This window comes from Cuculus canorus, chromosome 1 (genome assembly GCF_017976375.1).
Source record: "Cuculus canorus isolate bCucCan1 chromosome 1, bCucCan1.pri, whole genome shotgun sequence".
Classification (NCBI taxonomy): Eukaryota; Metazoa; Chordata; class Aves; order Cuculiformes; family Cuculidae; genus Cuculus; species Cuculus canorus.
Window position 1 is genome coordinate 63,379,274 of NC_071401.1, and position 20,964 is coordinate 63,400,237.

At 38.5% G+C, this 20,964-nt stretch overlaps 1 protein-coding gene across 2 annotated transcripts in view; it reads right to left on the bottom strand.

Moving 5' to 3' along the window:
• Window positions 1–1,019: 1,019 nt before the first annotated feature.
• RASA3 (RAS p21 protein activator 3) overlaps window positions 1,020–20,964 on the bottom strand; it is a 137,769-nt gene continuing 117,824 nt past the window's right edge. The window contains exons 12-25 of one of the 2 annotated variants that reach the window (XM_054071247.1): window positions 20,039–20,153; window positions 19,081–19,155; window positions 18,455–18,578; window positions 17,209–17,315; window positions 16,475–16,552; window positions 15,455–15,532; window positions 14,821–14,894; window positions 13,789–13,836; window positions 10,973–11,079; window positions 9,974–10,056; window positions 6,294–6,505; window positions 5,416–5,519; window positions 3,466–3,649; window positions 1,020–2,867 (exon numbers count right to left, since the gene is read on the bottom strand). In XM_054071247.1, coding sequence (XP_053927222.1) covers window positions 2,792–2,867; window positions 3,466–3,649; window positions 5,416–5,519; window positions 6,294–6,505; window positions 9,974–10,056; window positions 10,973–11,079; window positions 13,789–13,836; window positions 14,821–14,894; window positions 15,455–15,532; window positions 16,475–16,552; window positions 17,209–17,315; window positions 18,455–18,578; window positions 19,081–19,155; window positions 20,039–20,153 — 1,465 coding nt within the window. In that variant the 3' untranslated portion in view covers window positions 1,020–2,791. The remainder of the gene's footprint in view (window positions 2,868–3,465; window positions 3,650–5,415; window positions 5,520–6,293; window positions 6,506–9,973; window positions 10,057–10,972; window positions 11,080–13,788; window positions 13,837–14,820; window positions 14,895–15,454; window positions 15,533–16,474; window positions 16,553–17,208; window positions 17,316–18,454; window positions 18,579–19,080; window positions 19,156–20,038; window positions 20,154–20,964) is intronic. The other variant, XM_054071256.1, reaches the window with a different exon arrangement.

Genomic DNA, 20,964 nt, shown 5'->3' on the forward strand with positions numbered 1-20,964 from the left:
TTTTGCATCTAACTCTGCTTATCTCTTACAAATCCTGTGCCAGTTTACTACCTCATCTTATCTAAACCCTCATTTTGTTTTTAAAACAAGGTCTACAACTCCTCAGCAAAAACCAGACACTTGGGTAATTGTGGTCAAGTTCACCTTCAACAAGACACTGGTGATGTGTTTTCTACTATCTGTTTGGTTTTCTTTCCTGGCTGTGGTCTACCTGCTAAACCACTGCAGTCACTCAGTTAGAGCATGCCTGCAGAAGCTCTTCTCCAGGAGTATCTCAGAAATGCACGCCTGTGTTCTAGTGACAAGAGACAGGTGACACAGCAGTGGGAATTACCTTGAACAGAAGCAGGACTAACACACACTGAATGAACTAGTCAACAGTTTTCTATCCTGGAGAGGCTGTTGCCTACCTTCCTGCAAATACTCCCCATAGAACCAGCAAACGCAGCTTGTCACACAACACCTCAGAGCCAAAGCTCTTAATCTGCAAGATAATCCAGAGGGAACTGGTAAACTCCAGAAGACTGACTTACACAAACCTCAGCATGCCCAAGGTTTTCCCAAAAGAACAGGTCCTGTTCAGAAGGACAGAATGGTTCCATAGGTCCATGAGCCACTCTCCATGCATTGTGCTGTGTTCTCAACTCTTTTTTCTCCTGCGCTTTCAACATGGTCTCACCCTTCTCTCGCAGCAGCAACTGTGTAACAACACAACGAACCAGTTCAAGACGCTGATCTAGCTGAGTGATAACTGCGTTCTTTGCCAGAGTAGTTTATGGCTGGCTCAGGTACCCAATCTGGCTCACTGCAGCGTCCCAAAGGTGCAATACTGATCCAAGAAAAGAGGTAGGGATGGGACTCTGAGCAAGAGTGAGACTCGGCAGCCCTAACAGAGATTGGTTTACACTCACAAGGCTCTCCATCCACGGTCCAGCTCTGAACAGTGGATGCTGTGCCAACAGGCACCCCTGGCAACCACTGTGAATCTAAACAGACTCCAAATATGCACACAGTTTTCAGAAATAAAACATTTCTTTTAATTGGCAAGTAGAACACACATTACAGGTCATTAGTATTTTATAAACAATATTAAGTTACAAATACATGTTAAAAATTGCAGTTCATGGCAGCTAAAAGCTTGGAATCCAAAATGCATCTCTGCAATGCTTCATTACTTCCCTTTCCCCAGTCTGCTGGGTGAAAATGAATAAAAGATCATTTATCATCTACTTGGAGGCAGTCTACTATATACTCAAACACAAAGAAAGCCTCATTCCTAAGAGCATCACTAACAAACAGAGGCATTCCAAGTACTTCAGCCATCTTAAATCATGTCAGATACAACAAGGACACAGTTAAGAGTTACTCTGTAATGCTGTAAGCAAAGATACAGATATCTTCACATTAAACTGATAGTTCAATGCTTTCTGTTCCAATTCAGCTTAAAACCAACACTCGCCTCTACCCCACAGAAGCTTAAAGTCCATCATGCAGGCTTCTGTGCCATCAAGGCTCGATGTCTGTAAATCAGACCGTTATACAGAGGAAAGTTACGGTGTACAACTAAAGAGCATACATAAATATATATTCTATATTTAGCAGATCTTTATTCCCCTCCGTAATGACTTTTGTTGGTATTAGTGAGATACACAGCTCATTCTATTTTCACTACACTCAGAACATTAACAAGTTACCACTATGCGTGTTAATATACTAAATATCCTTTAACAAGTCTCTTTTAAAAAGTATTTAAAAACATTTTTGGAAAAGTACAAATCTATTTTCCAGAAAAACAAGTGGTACTACAATAGCAAAGAGTCCAGTGCTTAAACATCCTCTCAGAGAAAACCCATCTTGACTGCTTTTGTGCCTGGAAGTCAGTGTCTCAGCTGCCAGACTCGGATTCTATTTGTCCTTCTCACTGTGGTGGGAAAAGGTCATCAAAATCAGCTTACGTTGCCCTTCAGTTGGCAGATTTTCTAAGATTACGACTCACTGGACTGCACAGGAGACGTGTAGTTTTGACATAAGTTCATTTCTTTCTTACTCATATTCATGAGAGTCAGCTTTATTACACTGCTGAGACTGCATCTTCAAAACCAAAGTCTGTTGAATGGGTCTGGAGAAATGACTTTGTATCTCAAAAATATCAAGAGTACCATTCAGATCTGAATTTCTATTAAAAATTGTGCACATTTAGCAAAAATTATGCTGCTGTAAAAACAAAAGGCCTGCTCCTTGGCCTGCTCAGAATACAAGCTACAATGCAAGAGATTACACCAGAGGTTTTTTTCTCCACTTCTTTTCTAAATGCAGGCATTAAAAAGTAAAGTGTTACTAAGCTTTTCCTAAGACAGCACGCAGGGGTGTGGCATAATATACATTAAACAAGAACAAAAAACAGTAACAACCAACCATACTAGAAAATGCTGCATATAAGCAGCATGCTTGGTTTCCAAAACATAAGGAATTGCATGGGAGTTGTCAAGATGAAGTCCACACACCTTGATCATTGAACTGATCACTAGATTCCAAGAAACCAAAGCAAATTTAAAAATACACATGACAACAACTGCCTAGAAGGCAGAGTCTTATCATCTGACAATAACCAGATGAATAAAGTGCATAGCAACTATAACAGTTTATTGAAAAGAGAATATGTTTAGCAAGTCTCAAAGTTGTAAGCTTGACACTTATCCATACGTTTTGCTACATGTGTGGCTTCCCTTTTGTTTGCTACTTAGCTTCACTGATCAACCCTTCAGAACTGTCCTGTGATTTCCTTTGCACTTCATATGGAATGTGCCGAGATCTCTGACTGCTGCCGGATGTACGTCTGGAAGCTCTTGTCACCAATGGGATGTTCTCTGAAAAATAAAAACAAGGGAGAAAGTGCTATACATAGAATTTTCCGTTAGGACACCAAGATATTAGAACAGAAAGTAAACAGACAAAACCTTTTCCCTAAGTTTGACTTTAAAAGTTGTAATCGTAATGATAATACTGCATCTCACTTCAACTGAAAGAACTGACTGACTGAATTGATCTTTTTTTGTTAGCCATGTGCAGAATGCTCCTTTAGTTATGCATACACAAAATAGTCATGTCGCTGTATCAGCATTCTTCCCATTTTTAAACCAACACTCTAAAAGAAACTGGTCAGTCCATGTATCTTCTCATATTTACTGCTCATTCCACAAGCATAGGATCAAAATTAAAAAACAAACAAAATCAACCCAAAACCTCACATGTATTTTCATGATGAAACTGCATTAAAAAAAAAGCCTTTAAAAATTGCTTACTATCCTTTAAAGTATTGTGATACAAATCCTAAGTCACATTCTTACTTCCTAAGTCTTTGCAGGATCTTTTCTGAACATAAATATGGTGAAGACCAGAACATAAGCAAGGGAATTACCATTTCATAGGACTGTTTTTCCTATTTTGATGACGCATTATACTTACTGGCTTCCGTATTTTGTCTTCTTAAATTTATCCCTCTTATATTGAGCGTGTTCCTGCTCTAAAGTTGCAACACCTTCAATAATCAACTTTAGTGTTTTATACGTCTCCTTAGGGTCATCAATGATGAATGTGGAATATTCTTCCTCTTCAGGTCCATCATATACTGATTTGCTGCCACAGGCCTCTATGGAAAAAAAACAAAGTACAGGAATAGGTATCAGATAGGCAGGAGAAAAAAAAGCCAGACAGACTAAAAATACTCAGTCCAGGGTTCACACAGTTCCTTGGTTTGCTTCCATATGACTACCACAGAACTGTGGCTGACACCATCAGCAACAACAGAAGAAGTAGTTCGGTATCCTTGTGCTGGGCTGTTGGTAGGCTCAGGGGCTAGTCCATGCCCACTCCCTCCTCCTTGTCTCGTGAGGAAAGGGCAGCAAGCCTAGAAGCTGCATCTGTTTTGGGTGAAGCTCTCCTTTGCTGCACAGGCAGCATTTTCATCTCAATTACCACTAGCAGTACCCCACGCATACACTTTGGGAACTCTGACACAGCCTTAACTCTGCTACTGTGCTGCAGTGTTGGCCTGCACAAAGTCAAGTATTCACTTGTCAGAAGGACAGGTCCAATCCCTAACCAGCAGCTAAGCAGCAAGCACAGCACTGCTCAACAAACTGAATTCAAAACAATTACAGGTTGAAGCACTCATGGAAGATATTTCACCTGTTACCCCTAAAAAATTCATACAACAAGCATAAGCAGAATATGTCCTACTACCTGCTTAAGGACACATCCTACGAAGGGGCAAGTCGTACTACCTTCTTATCCTGCCAAGAAGACTTTGTTGCTAAGAAATCAAGACATTGATTACATATGAATATTTGCAACACATTCATCATGTGATCTACTTCTGCATTGTAGCTGACTGTATTAGAAGAGGGGAGAGAATATTTTACTTTGTCTCCATTTTTGCCTAGCTTTCCAGCTTTATTGCTGTCTCAGTCTCAGGTCTTGAGTTACCTTTCTCTTGCTGCACTGTCTGCGCCAGACCTGCGTCCTTTTCACTGACACTGAAACTCAATGCTGGCTCTGGCAGTGAGAATTTGGAGCAGGGGACGGCTGGGCATTGGTTCAGACAGCTCGGAAGTGGTGGGGATCTTAAGTTTGCGATTGCATGGCAGCCAGGAATGGATTAAAGTGCTTTCCAGTCTGTGTGTTTGACACCGCTGGCTTATCTCATATTATAAAATAAAGTCCTATTTAAAGATCAGTGCCACAGTGAAGGTTTCCCTGCCACTCCCTGTGCTAAATTGGTTTTTCAAGTCTGGCACTGTGTACACCGGATACTTTTCTTGGCATGCCTACCAGTACTAGCTTCCTCTGCTATCTCTTCTTTCTTCTATCCTTCATGTCACACCTCTGCTTCTCTCAGTTCCTGAGGGTTTCCTAGCCCAAACTTCACTTTTCAATATTTTATAGACATCCACAGGTTATCTTCCACCAACAACTACAGAATACCCTTCCTGAGGAAACCACTTGTATCCAGCCTGTTTGTGGGATTTGAATCTGGGATATGCACATGACTTCTGGTAACACAATACCGTATTCCACTGAAACCTCAACTGTGCTGGTACTTTTTTTCCATATCAGTGAACTTCTGTTTTAGTGCACATTCTGATTTGTCAATTCAGAGCATCCAAGCAACGTTCTGTGCTTACGCTATTTTAGGATGATGTGGTTAAGACCGTTATTTCAAACTGTTTATTATGCAAAGAACTTTATACAGACTATGAGACCGCACACTGCACCAAAAATAATTCACACAACTGCCTCAAGACAGCAGAAGAGGAAACAAGTTAAATAATGGCCACTGTGTTCTGGGATGTGATTCAAGTTTTCATGGGTAGTTTTGCTAAGTGTATTAGAGATGCAACGATCTTTCATCCTCACCTTGCATCTTCTCCAATTTTGGCATATACAAGTTGAAAAGAGAGTAGATTCGCTCAGTTTCTCTATCTCCATCTATATCCAGTTGTATATTTGCTGGAAGGCCTCTGTAAGGCATCAGGAAGAAAGGTAGAAGTTATTTGCTAAACAGCATGTAACGGTACAAAAAGCACTTAACAAGGATGAAAGTAAAAGTGAGTACTCAAGAAAGCCAACAGATTGTACATAAAGCAGCTCAAACCTTCTTGGTTTTCCCAAAAGAAAAGGCAGACAAGTTCAAAGTTCTTTACACCTACGTTTATGCAGCATGCTTTCATCTCATTTGAAAGACAGAATTGTATCAGTACCCAGACATTTTAGTGAATTAGTCCGCTACAACCAGATGGAGGAGCCAAAGCACTGAACTCCCAACTGTCTTATATTCTGAGACTACCACTACAGACTTGTTGCTTTTCTCATTTTGGATGAAAACAGTTACCTACAAACCAGACAGCATCTCTTCATTTAACAAGAGAGCATGAAAGGACCCCTTAGAAAAAGACTGGTTTAGAATTAAATCTAGAAGCAGATGACTGTCTGTTTCAGGAATTTACAGATAGGATGTTGAAGGCATTTCTGACATCTTTACTAATGGCACACGATCAGAACCAAAGTATCTTATCCCACAGTCAACATCTATGAACGTCTTGAAAATTTTCAACATTTTGACCAAGATATGCAGATACTGACAGAATCAGAAACTGCAACAAAGATCGCTTTTGAAAATACCATGATGCCTGCACACCTGGCAGACCTCGCTAACTGCATACCTGGAAGGTGCGCTGCAGAGACACACATATCCCTGGCAATACCCAGACCAACAGCATGCTACCAATCCTTACCCTGTGCAGGGTGTGCAGCCAGGAGTATTATCTGCAGTAGCTTTACAGCAAAGCCAGTGGCCATTAAGATAGGCAGAGGGATGGTAGACTGTGAGGCGCTTCTTGTTGCATTGGCTAACTTTGGTGAGGATATCAATCCAGTCCTTGGCCTCCACACAATTATTTGCTTGGATATACAGGACTCTTCTTTCAGGCTGGATCACCTGGAACATCTGCATATAAGGAAATAAGCCACAGAATAAGCCACCAGAATGAGTTGGAGAAGACAAGATAGGGCTCAGACTGATGATTTAGTAAAGGAAAACCAAAGTGCACTAAAAGAATGTACCAACAAATACATTTCAACACAAACCCAAGCAGCAAATACGCCCTTAAAACAACAAGACCTTTTACCTGGTACAAGGAATAAGATACTGTTCCTGTAGGAGATGATTTACAAACAGATAATATCAACTTGCTGGTTGGGTCTTAACAACATTTGTTGCGAGCCTCAGGGATGCAATTTTAGTAATGCTTCAGCTCCAAGTTTTGGAAGGCTGACAGAAGGACCCAATGCAAGGCTGAAAGAAAATGCTAGTCAGCTGGAGGGGGGTGGAAAAGATAAAAACAAGAGTCTGGATCCAGCCTTAGCCACAGCTTTGCTTTAATACTGTCATATCTCTACTCTTTTTAACACCTATTCAGTATGATCCTTTTTAATAACTTCCACACTTCTGCACCCAACTATGCCTGCTATTAGCAGATCACAGCAATACAGTTTCTCTTTAACTGCCATAGGGTTGTTCAAATAATTACGCTAATTATGCATTATGGTTTGGGCACTAAAAAAATCTAAATAAGAGCTCTCCTGCCTGCTCAGAACAGCTTGCAATCTAAAATGGCACAATTGCATTTATTTTCCTCCTCTTGAAGAAGCAAGTTTCTGATGCACAGCCTTACTGCTTGATTATTCTGATCATGCACTGAAGATAAGTAAGCTCAAGTTAGTGATCTTAACTATAAATTTTGGAGAGGCAAATGTCAACCATATTAATTTCCTCTAGCTTCAGCAAATACTTATTTTAATAGCTTTTCCTCTTTCTTTCAATTATCCTTCCCCCGCTATACTTCTTCAGTTGATTATTTAAATCACTAGATATTGCATTGCCCATATGTGGAATATTATTTTCCAGACAGCTGGTTTCTCTTATCTGTGCAACTTTGAAAAGGAAAACAAAGATGCACAAAAAACTCCAAACCTACCACTGAAATTCACTTTTGTCTATTCCAAAGACCTGAAACACTGACCTGAATTCTGCACCTGGCTGGTCAGGAGAACATTGCAGACTGGCACTCACAGGCACAATCTCTTCTTCCCTTGCTACACTTTAAGGTGCACATCCTTTAACGTAGCTTGCAAATATACTTGCTAAATTGTGAAGTATTTTTAATTATGATGCCTTTTCAAACAGGAAAGGGAAAGCTCCAACAGTCATTTCCCTGGATTTAGTATCCTTCTAGATGTCAGACAACAATCAGCAAGGTGCTACACAACAGCAGCGTAGGAGCTGCTAGTGCGATCACTCCAGCACTACCAAAATACACACAAAAGGCAGACTCCAGTAGAACTTTTCAGGACATAACTGTGAATTTGAGTTTGGGGAATATGGAAAGAAGGAAGGAAGGAATGAGGAAGACAGGAGCTTGCAGCTCAACCCTCCATTAACACAGATCTACAGGGAAAAGATTTTTAATGTCCTGCTAGGGTAAATGGAGCCTTCTGCATTACAACAAAGGCACAGATTTAAGGAGTATGGCTTTGTGTAAGGGGATACCAACCTAACTGAACTAACACATAGCAACTGTTACAGAGAAGCCCACAACCAAGCCAAGAATTTCAAGTGGCTGCAAGATCTTTACATGCTACCAAACCCACCAGTTGCTTCTCAAACAACACAGGAGACTGGAACCCTACTTAAAGCCACTTCTACATTGCCCAAACTGTGATTAAGAAAGATGAAGGCTACTGGCCTTACTAACAGACATAGATATTTCAGAAGCAGAGAAGATACATAAGGTGCCATTCTGAGCATAAGTACATAGAGAATATTCATAGAAAATAAAGCGTATCCTTAATCACACTTAGTACTCACGATGGAATACGTATCACAGATACATCAGCTATGGTGTTTTGAGGATTCTGTTCTTGCTGCAGATTTCTATTTGTGTATATAAAGATAAATGGGGAATATACTAGCATGGGAAGGTGATAATGGTATATTTTACTCCTGATGGAGAGACTCTGAACCTTACTTTTCAGAACGGATGTATTCACCTTCATTTCCTAGGTAATACTGAATTAAAAGCAATGAAAATAGCCCACCGTTTCTGATGTTAACAAAAAAGGGATGTTTTTCCTATAATAAATCTTTACAATAAAGGGATATTTTGAATGCATCCTAGTACAGTAAACTCAGCATAAGTTAAAGAATGGTGTCATGAAGAGCTGATCAGAACTACAGCTCAGCTCCTCTCCACACACAGTAAGTTTTATCCCAAATGCATGGCCACTTTCAGTTCTATGAAGTTATTTTGCAGAGTACAGCTGGCAACAGTTTATCACATGTTACAGCTGCCTTCTCATAGCTTGAGAATAATTTTGCAGCTTAGTTGCTTTTGCCCATGTAATTAACATGAGTTATAAAACACCAGAGCCAGCTACAGTACAATGAAAATGTGCTCTAGAAGCAAGTGAACTGCAAATTACTCCATCTTTTAACAGAGATATGCTATCAAAATAATACCGGAAACAGGGAAAATACTGAAGAGTCAAGTACTGTACTCCATTTTAACAAAGTTCCGTTTGTGGAACCCAATATCCAGGGAGGGTTTGAGCACTGCCCTGCACGATATCCACAAGCAGTGTAGATGGCCGGAAAAAACTTAAAGGCAGGAAAGCTAAAAGTTAAAATCACTTATGCGTACCAAGAAGTCTGTAGTAGATGCATGTTTAGAACTAGAAAACACTGAGGTATTTTTTGTTTTTAACTAAAACTTTAAGGACTGTACTCAACTTTACAGGCAGAAGAGTATGAAAAAAAGCTCCCAACCTAAATTGATCATGTCTAAGAACTGTTCTTACTCAATGGATGGTATGTCTCATATACAGAAGTTGGCAGTGATGTTCCGTGCATGAGAAATACAGTTGTATTTTATTCCCTAAAGTGGCAAGCAAAAAGCCAAACCATACTGGTGCAGTACAGATGTTGTTTTGGCACATGATCTAATCCAAACACATATGCACTTTCATCAACCAATAATGAACCCCGATGGCTAAGAAAGAAGATGTGATCCTGCACAATTATAAGCAGTCAGTTCCTTCCCAGCAGAGAGGTCTGGCAGAAAGGGCAGGGACTTGATTACCTTACCTGTGTTTGACATTACGGAGCCCAGACAGCTGGTCAAGAGTGGTCAGTACTCAGTGTGCTGCAGATCACGAAACCCAAAGACTGCTGACTGGGCTGTTAAGAATCTGAATGGGCTGTACTTTTGGAAACTCCTGCTGCTATATACAGAACAAGCAGCTGTGGCTGTACATCTTTCAATAGAAACCCAATCCAGGTCACAAAAGGGAAAAAGGCGATTAGGCTGGTGGATCTAGACCAGCCTGGCAAGTAAATTAATAAAGATGACCCACTTACATTTTTCATTTTAAAGGATTCCTCCTCCAGTCTTTCCACTGCCAGAATGTTTTCAATTGGAATGCTACACAGAGGGTGATCACCTGCAGAACACAGACACACATACTCAGCAACTTATTCACAATTCACCCTTTGCCCTTATTCTAAGAGCTGATTCAGTCCCTTTGAAGACCATTTTGACTGCACAAGAAAAAACAATTCTTTCACTTAGCAGGGATTTACTAGCATGGTCCTTAAGCATTATCTGAAGTTCATTTCTGTTTTAAGTTGTACTATGCTACGCTAGCAAACCTCTTAGAAACTGACTACTGCAGCAGGACACAGTATATTTCCCAACCATCAACTGATGGTTGATGGTGGTGACATAAGATCTCAAAGCTGAGTGCGAAATGATTACTGGTATGATCTAAGCATGTTTCCTTATCTTTCCTATTCCTTATGTAGTTATATGATCAAAGGAAGTGGTATTTGTTGTGTACCGCTGAACAGACAGGAACAATTTGCAAAAAGCAAAATCTTTGATATTAAGCAACATTAAGAGAACCCATTTTCACAAGTTTATAACTTGCAGGCAATCCCTACGTACTGTAACCATTTGTGCCAATGCAACAGAATTTATGAGAACAAGGTGAGACGCATCCGAGAACGTTCAATACAAACCCAAATTCCAGCATAAGGTATTTGTATCCTGAAATTGTTTCCTTGGACTATCTACTACCTAACTGTGAAACCTACAGATGATGTTGATAACTGATATTAGATAGATAATATCAAATATTCTGCCAATTTTTTGGGTACTATGCTATCCATGATAGCATAGTTTCTCAAACAGTCAGTACAGACATACTAAAAAAAGGGGCAAGAACATACAGGTTGACAGACTTCCCCGCACTCTGCCTTCTACAGTTACAGATTTAGATCTGTGTCCTTTTCTTATACAATCCTCATGTTTAATCATCACTTTAACGTACCGAAAAAAGACTTGCAAACCTTTCTTACCTTTGCTTTTCTGGTAGGTAAATTCGTGGTTTGTCAGGCGAAACCATCTCTTCTTGAAGTTTTTCATACCAAATCGTTTCCTCCCTTGTGCTCTCTTGATCATGAACCTAGTAAACAGGACAACAGTTGTTGCAATACACCAGATTTTATATGCATGTATATGCATGTAGATATATGCATAAATATAAAATATGTATTTATGCATATAGATTTATACATATATATACACACACACACGACTGCATTTGCAAAGATTTAGGAGGGGACATAAGCGTTTTCTAATTATTGAGGCCTTGTCTTGAGAAGCAAAGGGAAGTCACATTTGGATAGGTTTAGTGCATCTGTTAGTCAAGCCTGTCCTTTTTCCAGATGTAGATAAGAGAGAAGACTTGCAGTCTACACAGGGGGTCCAGTTAGTTAGCTGAATGGCACCTTGTGCCCCTTCCTCAGTGACAAATCCAGCTAAATGTTTTCCTGCTACAGCAGAAAAATGGCAGAACATGGTTAGTACCACTCTGCTAAGCTTGACCTGTTAACTCCACAAGCTTTTTTATTATTTTTTAATAAAATGTGAGAACGCTCAAAAGGTTTAGAGTATGTTTAATAATTAAAAGGCAAGTGTAAGGCCTCTGGAGCACAGGGACTGTAGCCTTACATGCTTTAGTCACTCTCAAGCTATAGAAACAAAATCCAGATGTTCCACAGCTCCATTTGCAGTTGCACATTGATGCTGCAGTTGGAAATGCATTTTCAATAACATACAAAGCAACTGGGCAGCTGAAAGCCAGAACCACCATCCCCCCTTTTTTAGCAGTGGAGGGCGTTCATTAGTGAGTTGCCAGTTTTAATTTATTTCAAATTTGAATTAGCTTTCAAGAAACTGATACACACAACACCTTCCTAAACACTAAATCAATCCAAAAGCCTCAAGGTGACTTTGGAAAGCCTAGTAACTTCATACTGCTCAGCATACTTTTGGTGGAAAAAAATGTGTATGCATATGCAGTAGAGAGTTGGTAACAGCTATTCTATACATTACATTAACTACTGTGCCAAAACCAGAATTGAATAATGGAGGCAGTAAAAACTACTTACTACAGAGTAGTTTTTATCAAGTAAGAAGGCACAATACAGCACAAAGAACACTGAGAGAACAGTGAATGACTCGGCTGAAAATTTTTCAGTACCAGAGGTAAAATGTTTAAAACGGTTAATACTGTTTCTTGCTTCTGGTATCTTCAGTCAGAAACAACTATCTTGCACCCAACTGAACAGCAGGTCTGTTTAAAGCTCAAACAGAAACCCAAATTCCTTCCGATTTTAACTGGTTTGTAACCAGCTGGGCTGGTGTCTGCCACCCATTCCAAGTTGTGTGGGCTAAAGCTGACAAGGACTGCATACAGCAACAGATTTTCTTAAAACCAATTATAGTTATACATTGTCTCATTCTTAAAGTGGTCAGACAGTTACTGTCTGGGTCCTTATGACTGGATTACTTGAGAAATATTTAATTAAACCGTATGACTCAGGTCATCACCAGCCACACTGGTGGTAATCTTCATATTTCAAGGTTAAGGCAAGAGAAGAGCAGATATCCTTGGGCTGGACAATATGCTCTCCAAGTCAGTTCTCTTCTTTCTCATGCCAACACTTAAAAGGTGATTTAAAACTACAAACTCCTACAGAAAGCCTCTCTCTTTGACATACGCAAGCTCCATACTGCAGAGCTAAAAGTGCATTTCTAACTAAATTCTTCATAGCTGACACAGCCAAAAGAAGAACATGCTTTTATTTTCCACAGGAAGGTGACAAGCATTCAAAGTCAAAGAATTTCAGGTCGACTTAAAGGATTTCTTTGCTTCTAACTTTTACAGAATGCGTGAGAAGTCAGAGCAAATAGAAGCACAAAGGGGACAAATACTCCAAGATTAAACCCATTTCAGTGCTGGATGGTGGGAGATATCATCTCTTCTCACATTTATGGTACACCTGAGCTTGGATCTGCCTTAGTCTTACCTGGAAACATCAGCATGCCCCTTTTAGCTACAAGGACAGCAGGACTAATTCTGCTTTTAATTGTTTTCCTTTTGGAAAGAACCAGGCAGACATCTGTTAAGCAGCAATGGCACATGGCGCTATCAGTGCCAGCAAAGCCAACTGCCAGTGGCTAATCTTTGGTACTGTACATTCATTCAAAAATACGCTATATGCTTTCCATCTAGATACTCTTAATAGAAGCAAAAATAAGACTAAAAAACCAAAACCAAACAAAAACGTTGCAAAGGCAAACAGAAACCACACTAACCAGCCAATCAATCTGCAGAAGAAGCAAATCAAAGGCTGTGAAAATTCCCACCCACATCCCATGACATAATATGGCAATAATGCAAAATATAAGGAAAAACAGACCACTGAAGGCCACCCCTTAACCTTGAGAACAATTTATATGAATGCTACTAAAAAGTGCCTAGAAAACGTATGGCCGCTTCTTAATCACTTCCAGAGAGTTCACTGGGATCTATAAACTGAATATTAAGCAAATGTTGTTGCTTCTTGAAGCCTCTGCCTAGAGATAAAAGTCTCTTATTCTCTATTTACTGCAGGTTTTTGTTTTCAGGAAGGGAGAAAAAAAAGGTCAGTCTACATCAAAAAATAGATAACAAAATGTTCTCTTTTGGATTTACACAGGAATTTCAAGATTGTTAAACAAAGTACTTCCTCCCCGAAGTTAAGGCAGACAAGTCTGTTGCTGTGAAGGATGGACATGCTGTCAGCCGGTAGCTACAGCAAAGCACCAACTGCCCCTATCATCTTACCTGCATGAACTATTACCATCAACTTTCTTTACTGTTAGTTTAAGAGTCCTTACAACAGCAGCCACAGGCCGAGCAAGAAAAGACAGAAAAAAATCAGACAGGAGCAAAAGAAAGACAGAGGCATAAAAAATAATGTTTTAGACTTGGAGGGAAAATGTTACAAAGCATACATTTATTTTCAAAAATAAAAGAATGATAAATGTACAGAATTAAAATAGATACACTTGCTTCTAGGGACAGATGCTTATCAGAGAAATGAACTGCAGAGATTAACTGGAAGGGGTAAGTCATATTTTCACTGAAAACCTAGTTTTTGCATGAATTCAAGCTCCTACAAAAGCTTTCAAGCAGCAGTTAACTTACTGAGCTCTGACAGGAAGAATTCGGATTTTTTCACTTTTTTCTTCCCAGCTCAAAGAAGCTGTTTCCACAGTGCACTTAGATGATCTTAACTCAGTTTTGTAACACAAAATATGTCATCAATTAGTATCTAAAACTAATTATAGCACATGGAACATGCTTCCAAGAAAAAGAAAGGTATTGAAACTAAAAACCTTTCCAAGTGCATTGCAAATTTTCATCCAAATGGTCATGATAATGATTTGCATATGGACCTTACAGGGCAGCAAAAGCAAATTCCATTTACAGGCTTTTCTCTCACTAAGATATCCAGTAGCTGCCTTCACAGTGGAATTGTACAGCTCTCATTACTGGAGTTCAGGGAAAATAAATTAACTTGATTTTAATACAATGCTGATTTAAGCTTATTTTGCCTTAGCTGTGCTAATTAAGTTCTACAGGCTTCTTTTTCCTCCACTGACTTCGAAACATACTTAAATTAAGATGTTTAAATCAAATGAAAAGATGTTAAAATCAGTTATAGCAGCCACAGAGAGCAGAAATAGCAACCCAAGAATGATCCTACATTCTGAACACATGGATGGAATAGGGGTGGCAGAAAAGAAAAAGATAGCTGCCTTAGAACAGTAGCAAGTACACAAGTAGAGGAGTTTGTTGCGCATGCATGCTTACCCTTCTTTAAGCAATATAGGTTGCTCTATGCTCTTGTGATCTCTCCTTCCTGAAGATGATATTAAATCTAGAAACTAAAAGGTGAACAAAAAGAACAGATAAAAATGACAGTATCACAGTACCCAAATTAAGTGCTTTAACATTTGTACAGCACAGAGCTACAAGAAAATATTGTAAAACCAGTTAAACAGAAAGTAGTAGCAGAAACTTGAGGAATTTAGGAGATTTCCTAGGTAGTAAATTAAAAGTAGTACAAATTACCTTAAGCAGAAAAAATTCAGTAGGCCAATACTTCTTGGTGCTTCTCATTTGTTATACCTATCTTTCACTTCCTTTTTAACTAAGCAATTTTCATCACAGATCTGTAGCATCCTATGAAGCATGCACGTCTCAAGCTCTAAGTAGCAGCTTGTTATTCCATCCTAATTATGAACCAGAAGTAGATCCAAAGTGATTCTACTATTGACATGCACATAATTTGACAAAAGTTTCTTGAATGCTACAGTTATCGGGAGTCTGCTTTTTCCAGCACATGCTTCCCAGTTTACAAACAGTACGTATTACGTTCTAGGACTCCGAGCATTGGCTTCAAAAAGAGAGGAGGATTTTCAGAACACTCACATGCATTACTTACATTTTTTACTGCATCTGCATATTTCTGCTCATTAAAATAGTCATAAAAAGTAGCCATGTAGGACTCCTTGAAATTGGCCTGCAATGCAAAGCCAAAATCATGTATATTATGATACAGTTTATACAGAAAATATTATTGTTAACAGCAGTAGACCATAAGGCAAGCCACCACACATAAGAAGGTGTTTTTCTGGCCAGAGGGAAAACAAGCAAAGCGCTACTTTCACGTTGTACAGCACGCATTCAATAGTACTGAATTTTTATTTCAGAAAGGCAGCAGTGTGCATTTCAAATGTTTGGTTACTATAGTTAATAATGCATTCTTCAAAAGCTTCAAACTTTTCTGTTGGCTTTTAATCTTGGTGCTAAAAGGAGCTGACAAGAAGTGAAAGAAGAAATTCTATTGTCTCAAAGGATTCATAATCAAGGCACAGATTCACTTACAGTTCCCTGTGTACATCCTAACCAGACCACCAGCAACCCCAAGTCATTACCAGATACAGCAGTGTGGTGCCTTAGGTATGCAAGTTTTATTTCTATCAAACATCTAGAGCACGAGCATCTAGAGCTCATCTCACCATTGACTGGCAGAAAACTGAACTGTTATGAAAAGAAAAGGAGAGCCCTTTCCCTTACTGGTCGATTCTTCTCAGTTGAGCTTAAAAATCCTGAAGCAATCTGTAAAGCCTTGTAGAGCTGCTGCTAACGCGTACCAGAGGCAATTTGAGAACTTCACAGGTTTTCCTGATCACTGTCTTTCTTCCAGAAGGAAAGAATGAAAAGCCCTGGGACAGACTTCTAGGCTGGTCACACAATTTTGCTTTATTGAAATCTAGTTCAGATTAAGACAGATTTGGCTTTTCTGTGAGCATGAGAGGCTTATAAGCAAAGCAAACAAACAGTTTTGCATAAGCCTAGTGCAGCTCAAGCATTTTAAAGGCTTCATTACAATGAGTGATCAAAGATTAAAAAGAAAATCACTTTCCTAATTTAAGCTGTTAAATGAAAATGGCATACTTACAGATTTAGATTTTGATAGGCTGCCTAGCGTTTGAATGGTTTTAGAGATAAGTGTCAAAGTTCGAGAAGTCTGAGGATCCTAGGAAAAAGAATAATATTATACAGACTAGCTATTTAAAATATGGAATAGAAAAAAATAAACTACATTTCATCTTTATTATTTCACTTGCAGAAAAGTAACACAAAATTAGAAAAGACACAATAAAACACTACAGGAAAAAAGTTCCTTTATTTAAAGGCTTTTGACTCATAAGTCATCATGCTTCATAGCTACCCTGTTGCTCTTCAGAGAGCCAAAGGCAATCACTTTCAAAACAAAACCAGAGATTTCTGTCTGGAGGACGGTCTAGGTACACATCATTTCTGGTAAGAATAACTATTAAAAGTCTTGGATAAGTTGCTTAATATTCATAACATTTCCAACATTGCTGACGACCCATCCTGCATTAATATAATGTTGCAAAAATGAAGCAGTGACTATTTTTTCCACAGCAGGTGACACCATCTACCTTGTCTGTCATTAAATTTCACTGTTCCTCCTCTCATACATCCCAAGTTCTTCACATACAGTCATTCAACATATGCTTCTTTTCCAAGACAGACATCTTCAAACTAACAAAGGTACTTGGTTGTAGTAGAAGGCTACTAAAAAAAGAATCTATCTTGATAGACTATGGTGACAAAACCACATACACAGCTAGGCAGCTAGAAAAAAAAAATCAATAAAGTACTTACTGGATGGTGTGGTGTAAGCTGAAAGAGGTTTGGAGAAAGAATGGCAGGAGCAAAGAATCTCAGGAAAATAAAGCTGCTGACAGCTGTATACCTCACATCTAGGTCACCTATTAAAAAGAGACCTCTACTCAGCATTTCAATAATTCTTCCTTAAAAACCCTCCTGAAATTATCAGAATGTCTTCATGAAGCTACTCGGGCATGTGCTGGAAATATGTATTTGCGAGTTACAGGATTAACTGATGATGGAGGATTTGGAGGCACAGATCAGCTAGCATAAACCAGGGAAATGTCAATGACAGCCTCTTAAGTGAGTTCACAACACAGGCTACAAGAAGAACACCATTCACTCATCCACTGCACGCAGAATTTCATACAAACATCTTCTATTCCATCTGTGTAACTACAGTATGACGAATAACTTAAAACAGTTTATGAAACATTCAGCACAGAAACCAACTCTCAGTTATGTAGCTATAGCTTCAAGCACAAGTACTGTACAGACTCCTAATATATCTATTCCAGTTGGCAACCATTACAGAAAATACAATTTATTTATTTATACATGAAATAAAGATCATGATGGCACAATCAATGACTTTCTGCTTGAACTTCCCTACTGCAAAGCAACTGTTTAAAAGCTGAGCTCGCATTACTATAGAACTTCCTTATTGTAATCTGCTTCCCCTCATGAAAATGTATAGGTTGGTTGTTTTGCTCAGTTCTGGTTTTATACTGCCTGCTCATTCTCACAGAGCCAAAACAACTGCGAGGGAGCAGAGGAAATTCTCTCTCGACAACCAGAAAACCTTTGCAGCACATGGGCCTCCTAGGGCAATGAATTCAACAAATTATAGATTGGTCTTTATTACAGACTGATGTATGAGCAGCAAAGAATTCTGCTGTATGGAGTCTGCAGATTGAGCCATTACAAAAACCTTAGTAGCTGAAAACTGAGCATACTTTGCAAATATTGAAACCACAAAGACATACCATCATAATTTTCTTTTTAAATGCTGTTTTTCTTTAAAAGATATTTAAGGAAAACTCATACAATCATTAAAAGTCACGTTCTTTGTGGAATGAAAAATCAAGGAAAGACCAGCAGTAATATACACTCCAAATGGTACTTCGGATAAGCTGCTGTTCAATTACTTAAATCCACCATAGATTATGCAGGCTGCTAGACTACACCTACATTTATAAGCTATCCATGATACAAAATAAAACAATATAGAGGAACTCACCTTGAAAACGTTTGGCAGCTGATTCTCTCAGTGAAAAGAAAATATCACACATCACCGTAGGGCAGCTGACACCAGATTTTGTAATTACAGTAAAAATGCGATCAACATATTGCCTCAGATTTTCCTGGAAAATGCAATGATTGTGAACACACTAGTATCATCTTCTGCTGAGCAATGTGGTACTAATGCTAGTTCTATCCATAATGGCATCATTAAGAGATTCTCATTTTCAACATTATATACCAGCAAAACAATCTCACAGTCAATGAGAATCTCTTTGGTAAACGCACATATTCAAGCACAAGAGTAAAAATATTATTCCTATCAAAGCCAAACATCAAGTGATAGGATTGTAAAGCATATTATTCCTTTCAGCATCATTTTCTACATCATCAGTAGAGCCACATGCTAAGCTATCCTTGCTCTAAAGGGCAGAAGAAGAAGTAATTAACATTCTACAGATTTTGTATTTATAGCATAAGATAAAGCCACTGCAAAACAATTATAACAGCTTGTGGTATTAAGGAAGCTTCCAGTGTATTCTAATGAAACATCAAACACCCAAGGACCTCAGTTAAACTTGATAGTGTAAATAGAGATTATATTTCCCAAATTCTAATGCATACCCTGTTATTTTCCAGGTTTTCACCATCTTTTAATTTCACAGGATCGATTTCACAAGGTTTATGGACCTGGCAGATCTATTAAAAAAATATAGTGAACAATTATTATACTTTACCTTCAACTAGAAAAAGTTTTGTAAAAAAGCATCACCTGTTAGGTTTGGGGGATGGGGTGTAAAACGTAAAAGCCAACTTTATAAATTGTATTTTTTTCTTTTAATCAAATATCAAAAGTAAATTCTCTGTGTTCTTTTTTTTTCCAAAAAGTAGCATTAATTTTTTCTACCCTTTCCTTCAACTGAAATGAAGAACTGTTCATTAAGACCCTTTCAAGCCAGGCTGTTCATGAAAAGTCCTATTTTGCTAAAACTGTCAACTTCAGAAGTATATCTACATTCTCTTAAAACCTGATATTTGTTCAATAAACATTAAAACAACAGTTGAAGAAACTGTCAAATCATTTAAAGGAAGTATCTGGTCTGAAATTATTGCCCAATTGCTGCATTGAAATACCCATACCCACCATTCTGAACTGGATAGATAATAAACCAATGTTACGCATAGCACAAAATGTTATCTAAGAATAATTCTACTCCTTTATACCCGCTGGATGATATGTATTACTTACTGCTTCTCAGTAGCTTTCTGCTGCATATATTCTTTATACATCTAAATTATTATCTTATTAATTTCTCAGAAACAATAAATGTTAATTTTATAAGGTAGAATAATTTAGTTAAATAAATGGAAACTTTCCTTTTCCTTTAATACAATCCAACTGTTTCTGAATTGGGTGACTTAGCCGTGGCTAAACTAATATACAGGATTTTAACATGGAAACTGGTTCTTAAGCATTATTCCTACAAAGTCATCTTAAAAAGGGTAGGAATAAACAGCATCTGCTCCCTGAAGGCCTTTTACAGTGACATTTTATCAAATAAACAGACTAAACTGCTCTTACCTCATCTATAATTGGCTTTAGTGTAACTTGCAGATAATGCATCCCTGCCAGTTTCATTGTCTCGTCAATGCATTTGGAAGTTAATGAGTTTCCTCTGAAAATGGTGTTTGGATCTCTGGAAGCAAACAATTTTCTGTAATTTAGTCTCTTTGCAATAAACTGCTAATATATATATGGAAATAAAATAAGCGGTGAAAGGTGACAGAAATCTGTGTTTGAATGTAAAAGCAAAAACTCCCTTTGACACCAGCCTGCCATTACACGCAGTCATGTAGCATTTCGGGCATTTCCAGGTTATAACAGAAAAACGGCAGTCACAGTAAATCCAGAGGGACAACAGATTTTCTTCTTTGTATTAGCATAGTGTGCTCAGTGCATCATCCAAGCACACAGCAATATGCAGTCTCAAATCAAAGGGTTTTACAACATAAACAGGGGAAAACGTGCCTGTTTTCACATGCTACCAAACAGCATTCATTTGATTAAGCGAAGGAGGCAGTGATTTTAATCTCACAACAACACTGGACATTACTTGTGACCTACTCCCTTCTCCTACAAAACAAGTACTTGTAAGCTGGGAGGGAGATGAAAACCCTGCTCCAATGACACAGCTATCTTTGAGTGACTTACAAGCACTGTCCTGTGATAACACTATTAAAAACAGTGCAGACCCCAATTCTGTCCCAAGAATAGTGTGGATAGCTCATGCTATCTTAGGTTTTTCTGAAAAGCCACTTGCACACAATCCTTCTTGTACCAGGTATATGGCCACTGGGATTCATTAAGCTTTCGCTTGCTGCACCATCATGTACTTTTTTTAAGCATTATTTGTGTTTCGAGAATGCAAGTAATCTTACATTAATTTTGTACCTGCAATTCCTTGTATAGCAATTTACATTATGCAGATAGGTACATAATCAATGATC